Source organism: Leucoraja erinacea, chromosome 16 (genome assembly GCF_028641065.1).
Source record: "Leucoraja erinacea ecotype New England chromosome 16, Leri_hhj_1, whole genome shotgun sequence".
Taxonomy (NCBI): domain Eukaryota; kingdom Metazoa; phylum Chordata; class Chondrichthyes; order Rajiformes; family Rajidae; genus Leucoraja; species Leucoraja erinaceus.
Window position 1 is genome coordinate 14,154,104 of NC_073392.1, and position 27,725 is coordinate 14,181,828.

The 27,725-nt window shown below is 41.6% G+C and overlaps 1 protein-coding gene across 8 annotated transcripts in view; it reads right to left on the reverse strand.

Moving 5' to 3' along the window:
* The window catches only part of chl1b (cell adhesion molecule L1-like b), a 610,347-nt gene that overhangs the window by 304,917 nt on the left and 277,705 nt on the right, over window positions 1-27,725 (reverse strand). For all 8 annotated transcript variants that reach the window (XM_055647708.1, XM_055647706.1, XM_055647709.1 and 5 more), the window contains 5 exons: window positions 27,527-27,711; window positions 21,137-21,268; window positions 16,136-16,279; window positions 11,276-11,387; window positions 9,419-9,585 (listed from right to left, as the gene is read on the reverse strand). In XM_055647708.1, the coding sequence (XP_055503683.1) occupies window positions 9,419-9,585; window positions 11,276-11,387; window positions 16,136-16,279; window positions 21,137-21,268; window positions 27,527-27,711 (740 nt within the window). The remainder of the gene's footprint in view (window positions 1-9,418; window positions 9,586-11,275; window positions 11,388-16,135; window positions 16,280-21,136; window positions 21,269-27,526; window positions 27,712-27,725) is intronic.

A 27,725-nucleotide genomic window follows, 5' to 3' on the forward strand; every position in this document is an offset into this window, starting at 1 on the left:
CACTACAATGTAGTAGGAAAGCTGAGATGTCAAGGGTCAACTGACTCATCAGACAAGTCGAGGCAAGATCAGGATTAACCCAGCGAGTCAGGCAACATAAGTGGAAGGGATGGAAAAGCAACGTTTCGGGTCGGGACCTTTCTTCATCATTCTGAAGAGCGGTCCAGACCAGAAACGACCCCTGTCCATTCCCTCCAAAATGCTGCCTGAGTTGCTGAGTTACTCCATCACTTTGCGTTTTGCTCATGATTCCAGCAGCTGTAGTTCTATGCCTTTTGTTCCCAAGTGGGATTAGACTTTACAGATACAACACAGAAATAGGCTCTTCAGCCCACCAAGTCTGTGCCAAACAGCAATTTTACTGAAACCAATGAATCTGCAAACCTTTCTGTTTTTGGACTGTGGGAGAAAACTGGAGCAACTTGGGAAAACCCACGCCATCAGCAGGGAGAACGTACAAACTCTGTACAGACAGCCCCCAAGGTCAGGATCAAACCCGGGTCCCTGGCACTGCGAGGCAGGAACTCTACAACTGCGTCACGGTGCCACTAGTTGCACATGGCCAGCCAAGTGACAAAAAGGATCCCATCAGATATCGCCAATCAGTGGGAAAGAAAAGGTGAAACCGGCTTCCAGGACAGCAGTGAACCAGCCTGGGCAAACAAGCTTGCCACAGTCAACAGATACAGCTTCACATGCTGCGTCCCACAAATCCAGACGGGCTGTGTTGTCCATAGCCAATGCTTGCAGCAATATGCAAGGAGCTGGTGGAAGAGAAATTGTCACTTGCTGCTGAATAATTGGCAAGAGAAGTCACTCACGCTGCATCATTCACACAGAGGATTGATGATGATTCATTCCTCTCCAATGCAGTCAATAAGTCTGAGTAATGCACAAGCAAGGTGAGGTAATAACATGATTGCTGAGTCCTCTGGTTCTTTTAAAATGTCTGATTTGCTTCTTTATTTCTCCTACCCTTGATACAAACCCTTACTCAATTCAGCAAAATTATCACAGTCATAATTTTTTTTAAATTAAATTGGTTTTAATTTATGGCATTGGTGCCAGCACGCTGCAATGCTAAACGATAGTTCTGATTCATTCACAGTAAAATATGGTGATGACCAAAAGTCTAATTAGTGTGGTGCTTAAATGCTTCATGCAGTGAAATAAACAGCCTGGGTGGTGGAAGGGAAAAAAAAAAAAACACAAGAACAGTCTGTACAAACGTCAGCAATGATAGTAAAATAGATTCCACCTGTCACAATCCATTCCAGTTTCGCAATTCACTTTATAATAGATGCTTGAGGTGTCCCACATGGAAGAAAACCATATAATTGAACAAAAATGATATGAATATAACTGCAATCGATCTTCCCATTTTATTCAACACAAAAAAATCCCTTTCACGATAAGCAGAATCCTGCTTTAATGTATCGTCTATTTTTAATGAGCCCAAGTGTTCAGGAATAATTATATTCCCCAGAGCCAACTGTGAGAAAATGTCTGTCAGATAATGTGCAATAAGTATAGAGATTCTTTTGTTTTCATTAATTAAGCAGCATGACAACAATTTGCAGCTGGAAATTGTTTTTGTAATTCCAGTTCATAAGTTATAGGAGCAGAATTCGTCCATTCGGCACATCGAGGCTACTCCATCATCCAATCATAGCTGATCTATCTTTCCCTCTCAACCACATTCTCCTGCCTTCTCCCTTTAACCCCCGACACTCGTACGAGTCAAGAACCTGTCAATCTCCACCTTCAAAATATCCATCGACTTGGTCCCCACAGCCCACTGTGCATTTAATTAAATTGTCTCACAAATTAATCATTATGGTAGTACACAGTACACAGGAAAGTTAAGTAAATAAATAAACTGTGAAATCAAAACCAAGGTTTAACCCCGAGTTTCAGTTTCTGCCTTTCAGAGGGCTGAGCTACAAATGATAAAAATTCTACCACTGTTGCCAAGCCAAACAACTTCAGGAACAAGGAAAATAAACTTAAATTACTGGTACTTGAATACAATTGTCCATCAAGTCAATAATTTACTCAAAGGTTTAACTTTCTGTGTAAAACAGGTGTTTCTTTGCAATGTTCGGCATAGTGAGAGTTGTGGCTTTTGGATTAGAATCTTAAATGCATTTTCAGTCAATTGTAAAAAAAATACTGGACTAAATTGTTGGCCGTGTAAGTCGTGTATTTTATATATAAACTTGTTTCTTAGGATGACTTTAATCAAGATTTCCTTGAAGAAAATGTGATTTTGGCCCCATAAGAACCCGCAATGTTTTTCCTGCTGATATGGGAAAACGTTGCAACCGCAACGTTCCAATCGATCGCGTTCCACAAAAACACATTCGCATGATGATTAAAATGGCCATTAATTTGCAGGAATTAAACATTAAGTTCCTTCCATATGGCCTATAAAGTCATGACAATGAAATTTAAAAATCATGTTATATTGTGAATTATTGTGTGAATGTTATTTGGACGCTTAAGCTATTTAAAAATGTTAACCTTTTCTTAAGAAATGGATAGATGTTTAGATCTAGTAATTGAATTTTGTAATTAGCTACAATTAGGTAACTAACTAATTATATGCTTTAATTTCAGGTCATCCAAGTAAAATCGTTTAATATTTGTTTCAGAATGCTTCAATCTATAATAACTGAAAATTTATTTCAGTTCTCTTAATTTTTAAGAAAGTTATGGGGCTTTTGACTGTCCTCGATCACAGCTTATGTGTTAAGCAATGGAAAAGCAATAGGGAACAAGATGCTAATTTCCGAGTGTGAAAATGGCCATAACTTTTTTAATACTGAAGATATGAAAGTGAATTAGGTGTAAAATTAAACTTTGTTTTATGCTTTTTCTGGTTTTTATCTAAAATCTCAAAATTTTATAACATTGCTACTGGTTGAGGATGTTCAGAGCTTTGGTGCTGGTGATGTTGGCTTAGGAGAGGTCACTGACATTGGCTTGCGTATGCGCCGCTACATTAGGACCATCCCCATCCCACTACCTAAACAGTGGTCTGGTCTCCTTATGCAGTCCACCATCCGGTCAGTTAGTGTGCGTCTCTGCAAGAGTGTTGCCCACTTTTGGACCACTTGCTCTAACTCCTGTTGCATGGCCTGTAGTACCACTAAACCCCTGCTGATGGTGCTGTTGAGCTTATTGCCACTATTTAATACAACACTGCCACCTTCAGACTACTCCTGAAGCTTGAGAACCACAGAAATAATTTCCTTTGCCAACCCAATGACAATAAGTATTCTGTGAGATTTTGATGCACCTTTGGAACATTTAAATGTCCTCAAAGTTTCAAGCTTTGTGGATGGCTCGATTGTAATCATTTGGGCAACATGGTAGTACAGCGGTAGAGTTGCTGCCTTACAGTGCCAGAGACCCGGGTTTCGATCCTGTCTATGGATGCCGTCTGCACAGTAATTGTACATTCTCCCCGTGACCGTTTTGGTACATTCTCCCCGTTTTGGAAAAAAAATGTCCCTCACATGTAGGATAGTGCTAGTGTATGGCGATCACTGGCCAATGCAGACTCGGTGAACCGAAGGGCCTGTTTCCATGCTGTATCTCTAAACTAAACAAAAAATGTATAGTCTATCCGCTGACTGAACAGAAAGCTTTTTCACTGTACCTCGGTACACATGACAATAAACTAAACTAACTATTCTCCCTCTCCTGTTGCCTTCAAAAAAATATTTTGTCCTGTGGCAGGGAAACATCATGTCAAATAGCGGTAGGAATTCACAGGATCTCCTCTTGGATGCAATAATTTGCATTGTTAGTAACTGTATCTAACTGTGTCTATACCGAGGTTGAATGCAATGATTAGTTTAGTTTAGAGGTACAGCATGGAAACAGGCCCTTCGGCCCACCGAGTCCACACCAACCCCCTTAACACTATCCTACACACACTGGGGATAATTTACACAATACACCAAGCCAATTAACCTACATACCTGTACGCCTTTAGAGTGTGGGAAGAAACCAAAGATCTCGGAAAAAATCCACACGGTCACGGGGAGAATGTACAAACTCCGTACAGACAGCACCTGTGGTCGCAATCAAACCCGGGTCCCTAGCACTGCAAGCGCTGTAAGGTAACAACTCTACCGCTGCGCCATAGTGGCCGCCCACAACAAGTGATGTGACGTTGCTTAAAATCGTTCAAAGATTTTCCTATTTTGCAACTTAATTTTATAAATAAGATTACACAATTCTAGGGTAATTGTTTTACTATTTGAAAGGAAGGTACAAGCAGAAATACAAAAAATGAAAGCAGAATTTTGTTAAGTGCGTAATTTCAGAATTAAGTAAAATTTAGCATTCTGTATTCTAAGCAGGCAGACAACATTGATTACTGCCCTCTTACTGCCCATATATAATTACTCCAGCACTTTAATATATAATTTTAAAAGGTTTAAGAGGGTGTACAGTCATCTGCCTTAAAATATTAAAATGTTAGAAGCTTGAAAAAACTGCTTTCTTCTGAAAAAAATCTGTGATTAGAAATGCTACTTCCTTAATCTAAAATTACATCCAAGAAGAGGTACATCAATGCAATTGCATGTGGTTATAATGTGAGATCCAGCCCCATGCTACTGATATCTAATTATGGTAATCAGTGTCCTGAAATGCAGATTCGACTTTAACATTTCTTCATGCAGAAACATCAGATACAACTTATACTATTTGCATGTCCAAACCATTAATTTTCTAACTGAATCTTTCCCTTCTAGCTTGGTAAACCTTTCTGGATCTTTAACATTGCTTGTAGTAATTCAAATATTGGGCAAAATTCAGTGAATCACTTGGTATTCAATTCGCTGCAATGATAATATTAAAGAGCGCAAACATGCCAATCAGTTGATTTTGGCTGTGGTTGCTCATTGAAAGAACTAATTGAATAGTCTATTCACATGCTCTTACACCACAACCTAGCAAAGTTACTCATTGAAGAAATGATTTAATACAATTTTTAAAAGCGTTATTGAAGCTGCTTCATTTTGCAAACAGCGACATAATTACATATCGTGCCAAAATAAATATATAAACCCATTTCTTGTTCTTTTGCCAATCATCTTCAATCGGAAATAACCAGGTGCTGCTGGAAGAGACCCAAGACAAACATGCAAATGCTCACACGCTCATCCAACTACCTGCAAACACCCTCACTTCCCACACCACCATCTGCACCTCTCCCATCAGCCACACAAGAACCCATCGCCACAGGATCACAAAGTCCCAACCAAATGCTTGTTACCTTTTGCCATCCGCAGTGCACTTCAATCTCCCATTGGCTGTGGCCACACTCCTGTCTTTACCAAACTTACCCGAGTCACAGCTACAGACTTGTGCTCAAGCCTCCCATAACCCAACAGGCAGCCGAGCTTCCAATTAACCTGGTCATAACTCAGAACCACAAGCCCCCCAATCTCACAGCACAGCCAAAGTCAAAACCTCTGCTTGTTAAGTGAAGAATACCATCTACATGAATGTCCCTGGTACTGATTAGTAAGTGTATCCGGGGTAATGGGGCAAAGGCAGGACTATGGGATTGAGAGGGAAAGATAGATCAGCCATGATTGAATGGTGGAGTAGACCTGATGGGCCAAATGGTCTAATTCTGCCCCTAGAGCTTATCAAATTGTGACATTTTGGAAATGTTTAAATCCATGACGAAACACAAGTGCTCGAGTAACTCAGCGAGTCAGGCAGAATCTATGGGGGGGAAAGGATGGGTGACATTTCGGGTCGGGACGCTTCTTCCGCCCCATAAATCCTCGACAGCTTTGCAGTCGGCAAATCTCCACCCACAGCCTTGCCTCCTGTCAAACGCCAGAGATCATTGCACCATCCAATGCCATTTCGCCATCTGGACCCAGAGGGTTTGGAAGGACAGCAGGATCAGTGCTTTGCCTAAGGTGCTTGCATGTCAATCAGCTTGATCCGTCCCACTTTATCAAGTCCAAAGGTAGGCGCATTGTCAGTCAGGGAACAAACAGAGTAACAGAAAGGAAATTGGCCAAGAATCGAAAGCTGTGAGTAATGGTAAAGTGGTTATATAAATAGGAGAGAGGTAGTCCATGAGGATTAGAGCCAGAATCACTTTTATTCATAATGCAGATTGGAATGATTTGGATAAAGGAGTAAGTAATTGAATATAACAAGGTGCAGATTCCCTGTTCTGTGGAGTGAAGTTAACACTGGGAACAATGGGACATTAGCTTGTTAATCCTGGCCAGATTGGAGAGGCTAGGACTCTAAAATGGAGTAAAAGCTTCAGGGCTGCTGGGAGATTTGGTCAATTTGAAAGTGCTCTCTGCAGAACTGGGTTAAGCAGCCCAGTTCTGCAGTTTACTAAGTGGTGCCAGTTTGTCTGGAGCCTAGATACAAGTTGCAAGAAAAGAATAAGAACATCTGCAGACCCCGTCAATTAGATGCAAAATGCATAGAATGGATTGGATGACTGCAAACCAGACATACACCTTGTAAATAATTGTAAATAATGTTGCAGAGTACTACTTTGCCGAGTGTTCATTGGATGAGGTATTGAGTCTTGTCTGGGTTTTTTGCAGATCAGGGTAAATGTTTCTAAGTTGGCTTCCTTGAGAAGTCCTGTTTGAATACAATGCATTGAGCTGCTATATTATTGGGTTAGGGAAATGTCTGTTATGTACGGGGTTAATCGATATCTGTAATTGGATTGTTCAGAGACCACCCATGTGGTTCGGCCCCTAGAGGTCCCGGGACCTATAAAAGTCCACTTCCACGAGGTCCCGCGTCGATCTTCTGGGAGCGCGCTTGGGACTGCGTGACTTTCTGGAGTGTCTCTGTTTGAGCGAGGCCGAGAGGGCTTGATCAGGCAGATACAAGGATCGAACCCGCGGTGGGAAAGGTACAGTAGTTGAACTGTAATTGTGTTTTGTTAAAATAAAGATTAGTTGCTCTTGATTCAGTGATTTTTGACTGAAACTAGACTGGGGGGGGAAGTCGAGAACGAGCAATTTACAACCTCAGGAGATATTAGAAAACTCAGACTGGATAAGCAAGTTGCAAACTGATTTTTACACAGACAGTTAAAAATGACAGGAGCAGAATTAGGCCATTCGGCCCATCAAGTCTACGCCATTGAATCATGGCTGATCTATCTCTCCCTCCTAACCCCATTCTCCTGTCTTCTCCTCATAACCCCTGACACAGGGGTCATTAGTTTAGTTTAGTTTAGAGATTCAGTGCAGAAACAGGCTCACCCAGCCCACGCAGACCAGTGCTCACCCATACCCTTGCTCGACCCTATACACTGATGCCAATTTACTAGAAGCCAATTATCTTACACATCTTTGGAGTGTAGGGAGAAACCGGAGCATCCGGAAAAACCCCACACAAAGGGAGAACATAAAAACTCTGTACAGCCAGCACCTGCAGCCAGGATCAAACCCAGGTCTCTGGCACTGTAAGACAGCAACTCTATGCTGTGCAACTGTGCGGCCCCAACACCTTGTTAAGAAAGAAACGTCAACTGTCCTTTAAGAAAAAAAATGAGGAAGCAGAGCAAAGGATATAAGTAGCAAGTTGGTAGCTCTTTAATAAAGCATTGTATAGAATAAAAAGCTGAATGTATGCAGTCTTGGTGAAGCCACATTTGATGTACTGGGTACTGTGCTGGTCTCCATTGTACATAGGAAAGAAATTGAGAATGTACAATCATTTCCAAGGCCAGAGAGATTAGAGCTAACAGGAAAATACTGAATAGGTTTGGACTATTCTTTAGAAAAGAAAATACTAGCAGGTAACTAACCTAAGGCCCTTTAAAAACATGAATGAGTTTTAAAAGGTAACTTAGAATATAACCAGGGACCAGAAATACAGGATAAACACAATTTACAAATCCACTGAAGAAGTAAGAGGAAATAAGAGAAAATCTATTCTAAATGGTGGCTGAGGCAAATTGATGAGATCAGGAAAACATGGAAAAAAAATCGAAATACACAGAGGCTAAGGTGAGGAATGAGCAATGGAGATAACTTGTGTTGAACATCAACAGCAGAAATGGGGGAGCTATGTATAAACACAGCTGTAATTTCTACATGGTGAAACCACAATGTATAAAAATGGCCTTTAATAAAATCTGACAATGTGCACTTAAATGCATGTGATTTTTTTTCTATTACAAATCTCAAATTGTGGGGTACAGAGGCAAATAAATAAATGATGGGTCTTTGTCCCAAACATTATGGAGCGCACTGTAGGTTCTGCAACCAGTCTGTCTGAACAATTCTCGCAACTGCCAAACAAGAGGGTTTTAGTTTAGTTTAGAGATACAGCAGGGAAACAGGCCCTTCGGTCCACTGAGTCCACGCTGACCAGCAATCCCCAAACACCAACTATCCTACACACACAAGGGACAATTTACAGTTTTAACATTACCTTCATCATTTACCATTACAATTATACCAAGCCAATTAACCTGCAAACATGTACATCTTTGGAGTGTGGGAGGAAACCGGAGATCCTGGGGAAAATACACGCTGGTTACAGGGAGAACGTACAAACTCCATGCAGTCAGCACCCATGGTCGGGATCGAATCCGGGTCTCTGGCGCTATAAGGCAGCAACTCTACTGCTGCGCCACCGTGCCCGGTAAAAAAGTAGTATAACTATTTTACAAACTTTTCAAAGAACAAAATGAAGACTCAATGTTTTCATAGGATTTTGATGCTAAACATTAAGATACAGTTTACCCTCGTTACTACAGACCTGTTTATAATGGATTTTGGTTATAGTGGACAAAATCTGTAACCAAGGCATCCTTTCATATCAGGCGGTCAAGTTCGGCATTGGGCCTTTGGCTGTGCAATTTTTACAATCTCTTTCACATAACATAGGCATTTTATAAGGTTACAAAAATTCCCGGATTGTAAATAGTTAAACAACCTCAAAATGGAGATTCATTGTATGCCTGATGGTTAACCTCCCAGTGATAGCCCAATGCAGTGTTGATCGTGATGCTTGTTTGTTTGCACAATTGAGCAGTCGTGTTATATTAAAAAAAATCACTTCCCACTTAAAGACTGCAATTCCAACACTAAGCATTGGTCGTCAGTGTAAAAAGGCTTAAAACTTGAGAACGGATTCACCAAAAAGACGGTTACATTGCATTAAGATTCGCAAGGCGGACATTTTAAAATGAGAGAGAAGAAGAGAAAAAATATTGATTCTTGATACTAAATGACAATTATTTCCTATACAGCCCTTATTTCTTTTAAAGAATCAATTAAAATCAAAGAAGATTAATTAAAATTGCTACATTATTGTTTAAAATAGTGCAGGTATAGATTAACACTGTGATCGATTACATTAAAAAAAAACTGCTAAATAAACTTACCCCTGACTTTTAACATGCAGGTAGTTGTATCATTTCCCATTTCATTAATTGCCCAACACGTGTAGAATCCAGCATCTTCCCTCTGAACATTCTTTATTTCCAAAGTATTATTTTTGTGCACAAAATAATTAGGGCCCTCAAGTGGTGTTTCCATGTCTTCCTTTAGCCTACCAAAAACATGGGTAAAGATCATGTTTATTTTTAATTTATAAACAGTGTAACAATGGTGATGCATAAAGTACTAGGGTTTAACATTTACATTACGTTTTAGAGCAGAACTGATTATTTTTTTATTCAATTCATTAAAAAGTCTCATGTATGCAATACTGATAATTGGAATTTATATTTTCAAAGCATAAAAACACAGAACATAGGTACAGGAGTAGGCCATTCGGCCCTTCGAGCCAGCACCGCCAATCAACATGATCATGGCTGATCATCCAGAATCAGTACCCTGTTCCTGCTTTCTCCCCATTTCCCTTGATTCCGTTAACATGTTACATTATGGAACATTCAGTTCTCATTCAGTAACATCCTTTCAGCAAACAAAGTCTTTCGGGTGCTAACACAGACATTTGGTAATCTGTGTGATTGGGGTGTTCCTTACTCCAGCAAAGGTCTTGCAATGGTCATCCAAAGCTTTAAAGACCTGTCCAACTTAGGCGATTTTTTCGGCGATTTCCGGCAACAGTCACAGTCGTAGCAGGTCGGCGTAAAACCGGCGACTGGAGTCGCCCTACGACAACCTACCACCTAGTCAACGTCAAGCTACATCAACTGGCAACGAAATTCTTTGCGAGTTAGGACGTCCACCTACGACAACCTACAACCACACCTACGACAGCCTACGACCACACAAGCGACAACTTACGACAACTGAAGTCACCCTACATCCATCCACGACAAGCTACGAGCCTGTCGGCGACAACTGAAGACAATTCAGTCGCCGGTACCTGTCGCCGGTTGACGTAGGTAGTCGCCAAAGGAATTCACCAAAGTCATCATCCGGCGACAACCTACATCACCTGGCAACAACCTGCATCATCCTGGCGACAACCTGCATCATCCTGGCGACAACCTGCGCCATCCTACGACAGCACCTATGACAGGAGAAGACGAGCTATGTCAAGCCCACAGTCGCCGAAAGGTTTTGAACATTTCAAAATCCAGCGGCGACAAGAACAAAGTTACGACTCTTTAGACGACTTGAGGGGACAACTCACGACCATACAGGTGTCACCTCACGACCATGTGGCGACAGCCTAGTCACCTGCAGTCGCCAAAAAAATTGCCTAAGTGGGACAGGCCCTTTAGTGCATCCAGCACATAACGCTGGATCTTCAACAAGTCAGTCTGCAGCACTTGCATGTGAGCAATACCATGTTCTGGAAGGTCTGTGATCTTCAGACAGGTTGGAGGGTGTTGACGGTTTGCCAGCAGCAGGTGATATTTGTCTGATGTTTATCCCTGGCAACTGCCTGTATTGTACTGAACCCTCCATAATGCAGCAGCTGGAGGGGACAGACCTCAACAAATACCCACCTGCATCTCATCCATGACTTTCCCGGCGAAATTCACCAAGGAGATGATTAATGGTTTCCATTTCCAATGCAGCCATCATGAGAAGGGTATGTGGTGCTGCCAATACGCTGACATACAGGAATGATTGGGCGCAAAGAGCCTTTCTCACCATCAACCAAGCAAAGTCTTGGTGGTTGTTTGAAAGCCTTGGTGATGATGCTTTCTGCCCAGTGACTTGGATAGTCTGGTCGGGGTTAGACTCCGCCAGATCCATTGTTTTCATAGATGGTAAAATTGTACAACATATATTTTCTTCTGGATGAAACCAGTTCTTACCAGAATACAGTGGGTATAGGAGAGCCGAACACTTTACAGTGAAGACGAGTCACTCCCCCTTCTATTGCAATGTATTGCTGATTATCAGGAGTCAGCATCATCGGGGCAAGATCTGTCAGTGAATAGTGAAAGAAAAGTAAAATTAAACACAAAAGGATAATTTCCTTCACTTAGAGGACATCTGAATGTTTGAAGCTTAATGTTATTTTAAGTATGTTCTTTTGTTGCCATTTACCATTCCTGAGATTGAAATGACTGGAACAATAATGCTGAGCTAGAAACTACAGAATAGTATAAACAGCCATCTGATGCGTCTATTTTGTATAAGCATTGGGAACTGAGGTGCTGCACTCCATCTGCAACTTCAGTAGGAATTGTGTGTGCTTCTAATATATGACCATGAGGTTAACTAGTTCATTCTTGATGCCTATGTTCACTCCATGAAAACAATGTCCCTCTTCCAGTTTACCTCTCCAGGAGGAAGTACACTGGTGCCTTTTCTTGCTTCTATTTGGCTTGCTTATGCCCCTGTCCCACTTAGGAAACCTGAACGGAAACCTCTGGAGACTTTGCGTCCCACCCAAAGTTTCCGTGCGGTTCCCGGAGGTTTTTGTCAGTCTCCCTACCCGCTTCCACTACCTGCAACCTCCCGAGAACCGCACGGAAACCTTGGGTGGGGCGCAAAGTCTCCAGAGGTTTCCTAAGTGGGACAGGGGCATCTTGCCATAGAGGGAGTACAGAGATTGTTCACCAGACTGATTCCTGGGATGTCAAGACTTTCATATGAAGAAAGACTGAATAGACTCGGCTTGTACTCGCTAGAATTTAGAAGATTGAGGGAAGATCTTATAGAAACTTACAAAATTCTTAAGGGGTTGGACAGGCTAGATGCAGGAAGATTGTTCCCGATGTTGGGGAAGTCCAGGACAAGAGGCCATAGTTTAAGGATAAAGGGGAAATCCTTTGGGACCGAGATGAGAAAAACATTTTTCACACACAGAGTGGTGAATCTCTGGAACTCTCTGCCACAGAGGGTAGTTGAGGCCAGTTCATTGGCTATATTTAAGAGGGAGTTAGATGTGGCCCTTGCGGCTAAAGGGATCAGGGGGTATGGAGAGAAGGCAGGTACAGGATACTGAGTTGGATGATCAGCCATGATCATATTGAATCGCGGTGCAGGCTCGAAGGGCCAAATGGCCTACCCCTGCACCTATTTTCTATGTTTCTATTAGACTCACTGCATTCAAGCTGAGTTCCAGATTATTTGACACATCTGGTTGTAAAAATCTTCCAAAACATGTAATTCTTAATCAAATGTCAGCAAGACCCATTTAATTTGTTTATCACATCAAAGTCACGATTTGTAGTGGGTAATCAAATGAATGAAACACCACTCCGATGCTCGATAACCTTTAGATAGACCAATTCACTCAAATTATTCATCACATCAACAAATTTCAAAGAATTACAGCCCAAAATAAACTGATGCTTTTATTTAAGTTAACGGCATGAAACATAATCTGATTTAGACTTCTTAAACGCCCTTTTACTTTTCATTACACAAAGGAGGCAATAACTTTATTTAAAAGATTAGATTTTCTAAATATGTACCTTCAGAATAAAATAGCAAATATTTCACAACCTTCCAAATTGATGTTTTAAGTTGTATCGCAAGTAAAACAAGCTCCCTGGGTAATCTTCCTGCCAATTCTAAATGTTTCATAATTTTGATAAACCTTTAGACAATTGAAGGCAGCCTTGTGGATGAAGAAGGAGCAAAGTTCATTGGGATGAGAGTGTCTTGAAAAAATAGGTCGATACCCTTCATACAAAATGCATGATTGCACTGATAGCTGGCTGGTGGGTCAATAGAGAACTGCCTGTCAATTTAGAGTTTAGTTTATTATTGCAGTGTACACAGCAGCATGTCATGACATGAACATGACACGGTGGTGCAGCGGGTAGTACAGCAAACTCGCAGCTTCAGCGGCCCAGGCTCGAGCTGCTGTGCGGAATTTGCACCTTCTCTCTGTGAACCACGAAGGTTTCCCTCAAGGAGGCTCCAGTTACTAAAGTCAGTAACCCTGACCCCATGTGCAGAAGGGTAGTTGGACAATTGGGGAGGAGGTGAATCGGTTAATGAGAGAGAGCAGGTTAGAGGGAAATGAGTTGGAATTGGGATGGTTGGGAGACCAGAGAGGTGGCTCCTATATCATGAACATATGAAGAATATGAATATATGAGAAAGCAAAAGAACATTCTGGAAGTCAGGTCGTATCCTACTGAGCCAAGGAGCAAGACACAATTCATCCCTTCAGTTTTACTCCAAGCAAATGTGTATAACCAACACAGACCTGTGCACGAAAACAAGACTAATGACTATTAATAAAATTGTAACAAGGCTTTTTTTCATGTTTAAATGAGATTGAATTGACGTTTCAATCATTTATGTTCGTTAATGGTGCTCCAAGTGAATTTATTCTTTTTAATTTTTATTTGTTATTGTTTTAATAATTTTAACTTTTAGCAACCATTGATAAATGTCTGTCATCAGAGGTGTTTGAAAAGGTCTAATGAAGGCAGGAGCTATCAAAAGGTCATCGGGGCTGGCTGTGGGAGGCACATCAATGTAAGGGGTCGCAGAGAACTGATGGGAAAATTGACACAAAATGCTGGAGTAACTCAGCGGGATTGACAGCATCTCTGGAGAGAAGGAATGGGTGACGTTTCATGTCGAGACCCTTCTTCTGTAGAGATAAGGAAGTGTACGGTGTGAGAATGAGACATCATAGAGAGTGGAGATCAAGGAAAATGTAAACCAGCATCTGCAGTTCCTTCCTCTAGAGAACGGATGGGGTTAGTATATTAAAAATAGACCATTAACTGCTTGGGAACAGGTTTGCTAAACATGGTGGCAAAGAACAGCTTCTGAACTCAAGGTTACAAATAGTGCTTGATACATCCTATTCACTCTACGTAGATAAGGAAGCCTGCTTTTTAGAAGTGTGTTCTCCGTGAATGTCCGGTGTCTTGTCTGCTAGTCATGTTCAGTCTTCAGTCCTTGACTTGTAATTCCAATATCTTTGTTTGGTTAGTCATGAAAATTTTCAGTTTTTAGTTAGGATTTGCAGACATTTTAATGCTTTGATCTGATGCCGTAAACCGTTGTGCCCGAATAAAAAGTTTTAAATGCTACTTCTGGACTCGACAAATCATTGAGAATTCAGTGATCCTACGCACAGCTACCACTGCTCACAGCCAAGCTACAGAATGGACCAGACTGTCGAACCATTGAGGCTGTGGTGCTCCTTGCAGTTGTGAGAGATTGTTACAATCAACTGATTAGACTCACATCAAGGGTGTGAGGTGGCAGTGTGAGTCAGAATCCAGCAAAACCTGGCCCATTTCACAATTTGGAAAATATCACTTTTTGTTCCAAATGAAGTCCAATCCATTGGATGTTTTACATTTTTTGTTTAACAGTTTGAAAAATATTAAGGAGTGAGTTGATGAACAACATCTCATATTCTACTTGGACAGCTTACAACCAAACAGTATAAACAATGAATTCTCCAATTTTAGGTAATTATATCTGGACCCTTTCCCATGCTCTCTCAACCCCCCTCCCCTCAGCCCCACCTGGACTCACACCTATTTCTCCCCTCCACCTACAGTCCTTCCTCTAGCTTCACAATTCATAATTCAATCCCTTTGTTTCACACATACTACCCTTTCATCCTTTGTCCAACCACCTGCCTGAAAATAAAACAGCTCCTCACTTGTATCAACCTATTTCCTGCCAGCCTTTGTCCTAACCCTCCTCTTGTTCAACTTTCTTTCCTCCTCCCCCACTTAGAATCAGTCTGAAGAAGGACAAACCAAAACAACATCTATCCATGTTCTCCAGGGATGCTGTTTGAACCATTGAGTTGCTCCAGCGCTGTGTCTTATTTTACACAATACTTCGAAAAATCAATTGGATACAGAAGAATGTTGCATATTAAATGTGATAGCAAGCACATCAGAGAAATGTTTCTAGATCATGGAAGAGTTTCTGAAACAGGAACCTTTTATCCTCCTCACAGGAGGATCTTATTGAGGTGTATAAAAACATGAGAGGAATAGATCAGGGAGACGCAGAGAGTCTCTTACCCAGAGTAAGCAAATCAAGGACCAGAGGACATTGATCTGCAGTGAAGGGAGAAGAGATTTAATAGGACTCTGAAGTGTAACTTTTTCACCAAAGGGTGGTGGGTGTATGGGAACAAATTGACAGAGGAGGTAGTGGAGGCAGGGACTATCCCACCATTTACGAATGGTTTGGAGGGATATGAACCAAATGCGGGCAGGTGGGATTAGTGTAGCTGGGATATGTTGGCCGGTGTGGGCAAGTTGGGCCGAAGGTCCTGCTTCCATATTGTATCATTCCATGAAGCTATGAGGAATGGAAAAAAAAACATATTCCGATTTGTGTTTAATCATTGCACTCTACATCCACTGCAACATTAGCATTGTTATCAATCCATTAACAATAGCATTCCACTTCTTCCACTTCAGAGGTGCAATGTGAAATTTTACATACACATTTTGGGAATGTTTTAGTTTTGAGTCGCCTTTCAATTCATGATATACAAGGGTTCCGAAATCAGGGTATTATTGTACTAGACTTGAGAATTACTTTTCAAAATAAACAGCCAACATATTGACGCAATGTACAAACTTTAAATGCAGTACCATCCCAATGGCATGCTTTTACATTTATGAACTGCACTTTCAGGAACTAATTGAATAAGTAACTTGAGAAATCCTATTTCAGTGGCGTAATATGCACGATAAACAATCATTCACATTAGTACTTACTCAGGACATTGACAATTGCGTTGACAAGAATGGATCCATGTTTATTAGAGGCTTCACACTGATAGACTACACTGTCATTCAGCTGCAGATTTGTGAGAGTGATAACGCCCTGAGAAATCTTGCGATTTATTGCTGGTGGTGTCTCTGTAATACATAAAAATTTATTTCTTATTAAGGCCCATCAATTTTGGTGCAGAACAATTTTCATTTCATGCAACTATTGATTTCCAGTGACAAATAATGGTGAGGAAATACTGAATGCACCTACTTCAATTAACTCAAGGAGGTGTTACAAATGAACTGTGATAGCTCCTTCTTGGTTCATCAGTTTTAAACCACAAAAGCTAACCCAGCATCTTTCTCATTATTATAGTCATTTACTTGTTCAACAAATTTTCTTCAAACTTTCAAAGCATTTTTGCTTTGCTTTGTGATACAAATCATTCAGTGCCAATTTGTTGAAAACTGATCATTATTGAAATTAAGCAACTCAGGGACAAGATGTTGAAACAAAGAAATGCAGATGGTAGTTTATATCAAAGACCGACCCAAAGTGCTGGAGTAACACAGCAGATTAGATAGCATCTCTGGAGAAAAAGGATAAGCAACGTTTCGAGTTGTGACCCTTCTTCAGAATGGGCCCCAACCCTTAGGTCCCAGAGATCTTGGTCGAGACCCAGTTTGAAGAAGGGCCCCGATCCAAACGGCACTTATCGTTTGGGTCCAGGGATGGTGCCTGACCCACTGAGTTACTCCAGCACTTTGTGTCTAACAAAACAAAATCTGCATGAATCAACAGGTATGCCTTTGGCATTGTTGCATTTGTATTATCTCCATCGAACCTCAACCCAGTCCACTGTCTTCTTCACCTAACCTTCACCCCAAGCGTAGAGGCCAATATTCAATGGTATGGAAAATAAGAAAAACTCCTGCAGTCTGTGGAAATTTGAAATAAAACAAAACAGTAAAATGTAAATACTCAGCTGATCAAAGTATCATCTGTGGAAAGAGAATCAATATTAACCTTTCAGGTCACAGAACCTTTGTCAGAACTAGGAAAAGGACAGGATAAAAAGGTAACTCTAAGTTGCAGAGACAGTGCAGTGAAATGAATAGTTCTGATACAGGGTCTCTATCAGAGTTGATCATTTTTGCTCAAAGTCATCCATCTGCAGTTCAGATTTTTCCACTCGACCAGTGCAGCCTGACTTGCTGGACATGTCCAACAATACATGCCATAATCAATCAATCAATCATCTGGAACATGGTCATATCTTCTCATCTCCACTCCTTTCCACCCACTGCAGAGACAGCTCCCACCCAAACCACCCCATCCCCAGATACTTTCCTCAACAATCACACCAGATGCAACTCCCTACAACTCCTCCCTCACCTCCATCCAAGTGCTCCAGCAGCCCTTCCAGGTGAGACAGATAGACACATGTACCTCTTCAAATCTCGTTGACTACATTTGGTGTGCCTGAGGTAGCCTATTTTACATTGGCAAGACCAGTGTACACTGGACGACCATTTCACTGAGTACTTGCGTTTGGTTCGCCAAGGCCTGATGGATCTCTGGGTTGCTAGAAATTATAACTCCCATTTATCATGCCAGCCTTCCTGTCCTGGGCCTCTTTCATTGCCAGTGAGGCCTCCTACAAACTGGAGGAACAGCAACTCACATCCCACTTGGGTAACTTACAACCCATTAGTGTGTATATTAAATTCTTCAAGTGCGAGTAACACCTTGTAGTCCCTCTCTCTTTCCTGTGTATCTCACCCACCCCAATCCAGTGCCTACATATTTCTCCCACTGTCCTGCCCTTCTTTTCCACCCCCCCCCCTTCCATAGACATCTCTCCCTCTGGCTTGACATTTCATTCCCATTCTCTCCTCATTTGACACCCTTGTGTCTACTTTTCACCGAGAGCCATTGTCCACCAATCTGCCAACCAAACCCTCTGCACCTCCATCTACCTGTCCTTCGCAAGGTTTCTCCTGCCCCCACCTCTTCCAGCTTTCTCCATCGCTACTACATTCAGCCTGAAGAATCCTACCTCAAAACATCACCTGTCCATTCCCTCCACAGATGCTGCCCGACTCGCTGAGTTACTCCAGCACTTTGTGTTTCACCCTCTAAATTTTCCGCTTGCACATTTGATCCAACCTCACCAGGTCAGAGGGGGGCACAGTGATGCAGCTGGTAGAGCTGCTGCCTCACAGCGCCAGAGACCTCGTGTGCAGTCTGTGGGGAATTTGCACATTCTCCCAGCGACCGTGTGGGTTTCCTCCGAGTGCCCCGTTTCCTCCCGCATCCCAAAGGCGTGCAGGTTTGTAGGTTAATTGGCCTCTGCAAATTGCCCCTAGCGTGTGGGAAGATGGAATAACATAGAACTAGTGTGAATGAGTGGTTAGTGGTTGACGTGGACTCGGTGGGCTGAAAGGCCTGTTTGCATGCTGTATCTCTAAAAAATAAAAAATAAAAAAATATATTCCCTTAAATCCTGTCCATTGCTTCCAGGTTCCACCCTGATGCTTAAAATGACTTTTTTTTTAAAATCACTTCTTCCCAGTTCTCATAAAGTCTCAGATTTAAAATGTTACCTCAGTATAACCTACTGAATGTGTCCAACATGTTCTGTTTTCATTACAGAAAGAAATCCTGTCATCTGTTTAAATCAGGAATCCTGCACAGTGGCCCAGCTAATTATAATAGAACAAGAACACAGAAAATAACACAAATAATGTTAACCTTTGTTTGGCCTCATTTCCACTGACATCTTTCTTTAAAGATAAGGCTTTTCGAGTCTGCAGAGCAAACAATGTTAGCCTGTGCAGTCTCCCCGCTGTACTCGATTATGGAGAAACAGCATCAATCTCAATCACAGTGAGGGCCATTAATAACACGCTGAAAGAACAGCGACAATTTAGAGACAACCCTGCTGCCCTGCTCCATGCGACGACGCAGAGAGAAATGCAGTCAATGCACCTGTTGATATGGTACAAAATAAATGCAACTAGTCACTAGCCTTTCTGAAGGACAAAACACTAAATCACATGATTTTTAAAAAACTTGAGTGGGCATGAGGAAGGAGAGGGACAAAGGGACTGCGGGGGGGGGGGGGGGGGGGGGGGTGAGGACAAGGCAATGTGGGAAGAGAAGTCCATGGAGGGGGCAAAAATCAATCACTTCCCCATTATAATTGTGCAGCTTTCATATTGTATAAAAATACTCAAACCTTGCTTATGCCTTCAGGCCCTCAAGTATCAGATCCAGCCAGGTGTAATTAAAAACAACTGGGAAAATCGATCGTTGCCTCTAACCTCAGTGAGAATGACATCTGACATTATTCTCCAACTGAAACGAGTGATGGTTAGGGGGGGGAGACTGTGGGTGGGTGGGTGGGGGGTGGGGGGAAGGGGATAGGTGGTGGTGTTCTGGAAGTGGGGGGGGGGGTCTGATCCTTAACATTTAACAGGGCCTCGGGGTGCAGAAGGAACATATTGTGGATCAAGCAAAGTAAGACTCGTCTGTGAAAAAGGCGATACAAATCTCAGCAGCCAGCTTAGCCGCACCTTGCCTGTCAAAACAGCAAACCAAAAAACTTAAAAACTAAAACACTTCCATACTCACAAACATTTCCAAACCTATCAAAACACCAGAGGAAATTTAAGCAAATAAATATATAACCATTCAAATAGAGTGGCACCATGGCGTAGAAATAGAGTTGCAGCCTTACAGTGCCAGAGAACCGTGTTTGATCCGGATGCTGTCTGTACAGAGTTTGTACATTCTCCCTGTGACCCAGTGTTTTCCGGGTGCTCCGGTTTCCTTCCACGCTCTAAAGACGTACAGGTTTGTAGGTTAATTGGCTTCTGCAAATTGTAAATTGTCCCTAGATTGTGGGATAGTGATTGTGGATTGATCGCTGATCGGCACAGTCTCAGTGGACCAAAGGGCCCGTTTCCACACTGTACCTCTAAATTCTAAATCCAGCTGGGAAAAGCAGCTCCAAATGGGTTTCTCCACTGCAAGTGTCAGGGAATGTCAACCTTGTCCTACCCCTACCCCCAGGCTGAGTTCCAACAGCAGGATGCAGCTCGCTACTCAAATGCCGACAGCAACTCTTGTTCTCCCCGGTTCATATGCGCATGTGCAGAACTGCAGAGGTTGCTGCTAGTTCATATTGGTGAACCATTCCCGTTTCATTGTTTCTTCTGTTTTTTGTTTTTTCGTTTCATTGATGTCACCCCCTAATGTCAATGCCAATATCCTTTCTACTTCATCTGATCTTTTCGTAATTCCACATTCCGAAGGTAGAGTGTATCAAGCTTCTCAAACTTCTCAAGCCAGGAAGCCCAACTCTGCTTAACAGTGTCTTTACACTGTAATCACACAGATCTGAGAATAAAGAAGTAAACAGGCAGAAGCGGGCACGGATGACAGAGATGCTCTCAGGGAAAAGCAGACATCACCGCTGAGTTTGCTTTAACCAAACTACCAATCAACCCAGGAAGCAAGCGCTGAATCTTGGGCAGAAGGATCACACACACGTCCGTTTGGCCTTCTGAGCAACATTCATAATAAAGGCATAAAAGATAGTTAATGCAAACTGGACACTTGAGGTTTGAAAGTTTAGTTTAAAAATATTTAACATTGGAGGAATGTTAGAAGTTCGAAAGATTCAATAGTACCAAGTAAAAATTCAGAAAACGATTCTTTAACAGACATTTGAAACATGGAGGCAGATACCAAACAATCAGTATCAGAAACAAGATGGACTATTCCAATTTTGTGATAAAAAGTTGTTTGTTTGACTTTGAAGACCCGATGCCAATCCAAATATCTTTCCAATAATCTTATGCAGACTGAAGAAAACAGCTCCTTTAACATCCCTTCAACCATTTTGTTGGATTACTTTTCAACTTCAACACAGATCCTTGTCCATGCCTTGTTTTTTTTTTCTCCCAATGCAACTCGTACCAACAAATATTCCTTACCATCGAGACGCTTCCCATTCACTTTCCATTGGACTTCAGGTCGTGGATTACCATCCACCTCACATTCCAATTCAGCATTTTCTCCTGAAAAGTATACTTTACTGGTGGGTTTTTTGATCCAGTAAGGAGCAGCTGTAAAAAAGATAACATTGGAAAAAATGAAGGAAATATTTGTTATTGACTTTATTGATGTAGAAAACGGTAACCCGCATCATGAGCATATATAAGACTATCTCAAAGTACGGTATTAGACTCTCATATTTTTACATCAGTAAAGTAATCTCTTTAGTCAGTCAATGATTAATCATCTTCTCAATTCCTCTAGAAACTCCAGTACCACTCAAGTAACTCCAGAGCTACTCATAAGGTCATAACGTCAGAAGGGATAGGAGTAGAATTAGGCCATTCGGCCTATCAAATCTACTCCGCCATTCAATATCCACTGACTTGGTCTCCTCAGCATACTGTGGCAAATAATTCCACATATTCACCGCCTTCGGACTAAAGAAGTTTCTCCTCATCTCCTCCCAAAAAGAGCGTCTTTTGTATTCTGTATCCTTTAATACTCAGTAAACTCTGCACCATCCTGGGCAAACATTCATTCCCTCCACCACAGTCAGACTGAGATTTTTGATTTGGCAAATGTGCAATACATACTTGTCTAGATGACTCCAAAAACCCAAATCTGCAGCATCTATCACAGGGAATGACAAGGGGAGCAGACACATGGAAATGTCACAATGTCCAGAGTCACCTCCCAGTCACACACCACCCTGAGAATGTATCACCTTTTCTTCATTATTGCTGGATTTGGATCCAGATACTGGAATTCCCTTGCCAACAACACTGCAGGGAGCTTTGAAGGCCACGACTACGAATGGTTCGACAGCCCCGACCACGGGAGAATAAAGAGGGAGAAGATTGGACTTTATTACCTTCTATCACTGTGAGGAATGCGGGGAGACATTGTGGCGGATGTTTATGTTAAATTTTATTTTCCGTGGCTGTGTGTATTGTTGCTTTTCACTTAGTATGGCAACTCAAATTTCACTTTACCTTAATTGGTATGTGTGACAATAAACTGACCTTGAAATCCTGAACTTATCTATCTATATCTATATATTACTAAGTCTGTTCTTGACCGGTTTTGGCCATATGTGCTGCGATTTCCAAGAGAACGCCGCCACCTATGGCCGTAATTTTTGGCCTTGCACCCTGCTTGAAATAGAATTTCAAGGATTAGCCGTGAGTCAACTACCAGCCCACCAGCCGTGAGTGAGTGAGTTGCCAGCACAGCAGGCTTGATTGACTGAGACGCCAGCCCAAGAATCCATTTGGCGCACAATTTGCATACTAGCCCTCTGGAAACCAGTCCCTTCAGCCCATAACACCCATACTAGCACTCCAGAAAGCCCCCCCCCCCAAACTGGCCACCAATATTAGAATTGGTGGAGAGGTGGAATATTGCGTTGGATGACCAGCCCTCGTGTGTGATGCTGGGACCCAACGGGTCCCACTTAGTCTAGTCAGTTATATGAGGTACACAAACATGCTGGAGAAGCTCAGCGGGTGCAGCAGCATCTATGGAGTGAAGGAAATAGGCAACGTTTCGGGCGTGTCTCCGGAGACACCGAAACGTTGCCTATTTCCTTCACTCCATAAATGCTGCTGCACTCGCTGAGTTTCTCCAGCATTTTTGTGTACCTTCGATTTTCCAGCATCTGCAGTTCCTTCTTAAACACAGTTATATGAGGTAACCATACCGTAATAATGCAAACTATACATGGCACCGAGAAATATAGAGGGTAAGTCTATCAATTTGAAAAGGAATGTGAGCCAAGAGCGTTTTATTGCCATATGTCCCAGTTAGGACAATGAAATTCTTACTTGCAACAGCACAACAGAATATGTAAACATAGTAGTCCGTAAACAATATAATATATGATTAAAAATACACACACGCATACATTTTCATATATTCACACATACGTACACAGAAAACAAATAAATAATAATAAATTGTGTAATTCTGTTACTTTTTTCCCCTAAATAAAGGGATAAAAGCCACAATGCTTAGGAGTTTGAACCTTCTGAAACGTGAAACATGCTGGATAATATCAATTTCAATATCACTGTATCCCCTAGGGCATCCTCGCTACACCACCAATTCCAACAAAGGGTTCGGAAACATGTAGCGAGAAAATGGAGATCTAATATCAGGCAGACAATGAGAAAATCCTGCAGATGGAGATTCCCCAACGACAATGTCAACTCAAGGACAGAATCCAAATCGAAGGCTGCCAAACAGAGGGATCTGGACTTATTATAAAAAATGAATACAATGTAGAAAAATTGCTTCAGGCAAATAAATTATAACATATTCACATGCTTTTTTCTCTCAGAGAGAAGCTATTTTACACAAAAAAAAACGGAGGTTTATGTAATAGAATTTGACTTCAGGAAATTATGAAGATTCAGATTAAACTTCAAGCAATTTAAATTAGTAATTGTTTCTTTGTTGTCAATAAAATCTTTCCAGGGATTTGAGCATTGCCAACAAAGCTAGCGCTAATTGCCTGTTCCACGAATCCCCCGAGTAGATTCTTTCCTCATGAAACACCGCACTGAAGTTGTTAAGGTATTCCCAAAATACTGCAATCTTCCTTTTGAACTATCGTCAATTAACATTCAGTTTTCAATGCCAGTTTTTTCTTCCCCCCGAAATTAAAGTAGATATGCAAAAATAAGGCTGTGGATTGATTTTTTTTTAAATAGTTAAAATTATAATAATTTTGTTCTCCGCTCATTTTAACGACTTTAGGGGATGATTATGCGATTATACAATATTTCCACTAGGTGGAGTACATTAGCTGGAAAAGAATCAAAACCACGAACTTGAAAGCTGGTCGCCAGCAATCAAAATGGTAACAAGAGAATCCTTCTGGTAAGTATTTTATGACTGTCCCATCTTGGCTGTGTTTTTCTAGCCATTGGCTCAGATGGAAAACACTCTCAATGTACTCAGTTTTATTCCTCGCACTTCATTCTAACCCAAATCACAACAGTCTATATTTGTAGCATCATAAATTCATCTTTCAAAAATGACAGGACATTTTGTATATCAAGTGTGAGGAAAAGGCAGTACAGAAAACCCATGAGGCCAGTTATTCATTTAGAGCAGGTTTTCTTCTCTCTTTAGTCTTTTTTTATATACAAGCTTCTGTACTTTTCCATTTTCTCAATCTCCACTAAATCAGTTCCCTACAGTTTTTTATTCATCATGACAAGCAGGTAAATCTCCAGGAGACTCTCTCAGTGGGATCCCACTACTTCACCCCCCCCACCACAACTCAAAATACATCAGGCTTTTGAGTCATAGCCATGCATTATGGAAACATTCCTGATCAAGATATCCCATCTAGACTAGTGCCATTTGGCCCATATCCCTCTAAACCGGGTGGCCCCAGCAATGGCTACCTCGCCAACAGTCTGTCTGTCCCTTCCGTCTTTGTTGTGTGAAAGTATGTGTTAAATGTATGTTTTTAGTGTTCTTTAGCTTGTTTTATATGGGGGGGGGGGGGGCTGGCGAGTTGGGGGAAACTTTTTTTAATCTCTTACCCCGATGGACGGTTCGACTGCCACAACCGCAGGAAGAAGATTAGACTTTATTGCCTTCCATCACAGTGAGGAATGTGGGGAATCCGCTGTGGTGGATGTTTATGTTAACTTATGTAGTTGGATTCATGGGAGGTGGTCTTGGAGGGGAGGATGCTCCTCAAATTGCAGAGCATCTTGCACAATATAGCTCACCCCCTCCATGACACACTGGTCAACCTGAGGAGTACCTTCAGCAATAGACTGGTTCCACCATGATGCAGAGCAGAACACCACAGAAGATCCTTTTTCCCCTCTGGCTATCAAACTGTGTCAGTCGTGGGGTAGACTGACTCCTCTACCCACCCCTCACCCCGATCTTTGCATATCCCCAATCCTTTCCACCCGTCATTTTAGATTTCATGCTTCATGTATCTTGTGTTTTATGACTATCGTATTGTATCGTATAAGTTGCTTGAGAATACTTTTCTGGTCACAGCTGCCAAATTCTGTCACACGTAACCACTTCTCACGATGCCTGCCTCAGTCAAAAATCAGGAAGTTAAAATAACCTACAAATAAAACTCTACAATAACCTTTCAAAATGCATTTAGACAGGTACTCCCCCTCTTCCCTACATGTCTGCAGCATCCACTGCCAAGAACATTTAGTTACCTGTTCTGTTTATTTCTTAACCATGTTTCTACAATGGCTATACTTTCACAATCTCACGTGCAGATCCATGCCCTAAACTCACCTGCCTTTCCTGTCAGATTCTTGCACACAATGCAGTTTAGCCATCTGATTTTCCTCACTCCCTGACATGCCCATGCCTGTCCTAACAACTGGTTTTGCTTGCTGTAATTTATATATTTCCCTCAACCTTTTCATCTACCACACTACAACATTGGATCCTCCCCATGCCAGACAAGGTTAAACCTTCGCAAGTAATTCCCCCAACCAGAACATTGCTCCCCCTTCTCTCCCCACTTCAGGTGTGGAATGTCCCTCTTGTACAGGTCTCTGCCCAGACGAGGTCCCAAAGGTCCAAGAGCATGAATTACTCCCCACTGCTACAGCTCCTGAGCAAATTATGTATCTGCCCTGTCCTTCTATCCCTATCTTTAGTAGCACTTGGCACTGGGAGTAATCCAGAGGTTGCACCCCCCTGAGATTCTTCATTGTAACCTTCTTCCAAATGGACCTGTCCCATATGGTGATTCTTTTCAGCAACTGCCGGCGACTGTCATAGTCATAGCAGGTTGCCGAAAACCGGCGACTGGACCCCCCTACGACAATGTCTACAACAACCTACCTCCTAATCGACATCAAGCTACCAACAACCCATAGGACGTCCACCTACGTCCATCCACGACAAGGTAAATATATATGTCGCCGGTTGACGTAGGTAGTCGCCGATGGAATTCACCGAAATCAGCACCGGCGACAACCTATGTCATCCTGGCAACAACCTGCATCAACCTTGCGACAAACTACATCAGGCTACGATTGTTGGCATCAAGCCCAGGGGCGCCGATTGTCGCCTAAAAGTTTTGAACATTTCAAAATCCAGCAGCGACCAGAATAAAGGTACGACTCTTTGGCGACTGTGTGACACCCCAGTGACCATGTGGCAACAGCCGAGTCGCCTGTAGTCACCTAAAAAATTGCCTAAGTGGGACAGGGGCATAAATCTCTATTTTCACTTTGCTGAACCGCCGTATCCCTTCTTATTGCCTCTGTCGTTGGTACAAATTCTGTGTTATTGCTTCTCAATAAAGTATAGAAAGTTTCCTTCACCTTTTAAGTTCAAACTCTCATAGATTTGACAATTAAATAATCTCAAACTTCTGAAGCAGTGGCTGCTCATCAAAAGGCAAAACTACCACCAAACCATCTACCCATGATTTGATTAATGAGAAACTGTGCCCATAGCAAATAGGCAATTCACATGGAAATTATGGACTAACTTGAGCCTACATACAAAACAATTGTACAGTTACACAAAGTTTCAAAACATCATAGGTTGTAGGAGCAGTATTAGGCCATATGGCACATTACGTCTACTCTGCCACTGAAACATGGCTGATCTACCATTCTCCCGTCTTCTCCATAACCCCTGACACACATACTAATCAAAAATTTATCAACCTCGGGTTTAAAAATATCTATTGACTTGGCCTCCACAGCCTTCTGTGACAATGAATTCCATAGATTCACTATCCTCTGACTAGAGATATTTTTAAGTGCTAAATCTTAGTATTCAATACCTTCATTTTGATTTTAATTCTAATATAGATTATATTAAATAAAAGCATTTAGCTGAATAAACCATGCATCTGTATTAGAATCAAATGCAATTTAACAATCAAATATTTCATTTTGGTTTTACTTGACAGAATCTCAATTCACTGACGCTGAATCCAAATGACCAGATTTAGCTTAGGAGACATTATAACCAGTTTTTCAGGTAATTAGTCAAAGATCGAGAACATTCCGGATATGCTCTTCATTTATCAAAGATTCGCCAGGTTTTTTTGAAAACAGAAAACCTTAAATAATGCATTTTACATTGCACAGATTAATTGAATTCAAGCTTAAATAATGCAGGTTTCAATGAATGAAATTGTTATTTTGGTTATGATTGCAATATGATTTGTGTTTGGTAATTTAGAGTATGATTATAATATGATTTGTGCTCTGTTTATATACATCTGTGTAAAAAGCATCATAATAAAAGCTGATTAGATGAAGGTGTTATAACAGATGTGAGAAAGAGAATACCACGGTGATTACCTTCCACTGTAACAGAGAAAGAATGCTTCACGGCTCCAAATGCATTTTCAGCCTTGCACTGATATCTCCCGTCATCAAGTAATGTCACATTAATTATCTTCAAAGTTTTACCAAAATTCTCTTCTGTTGCTCTATGTTTGGGCATTTCACCATCCATTTTAGACCAAGAGATCTGTGGTGTTGGACTGTAAGGAAAAAA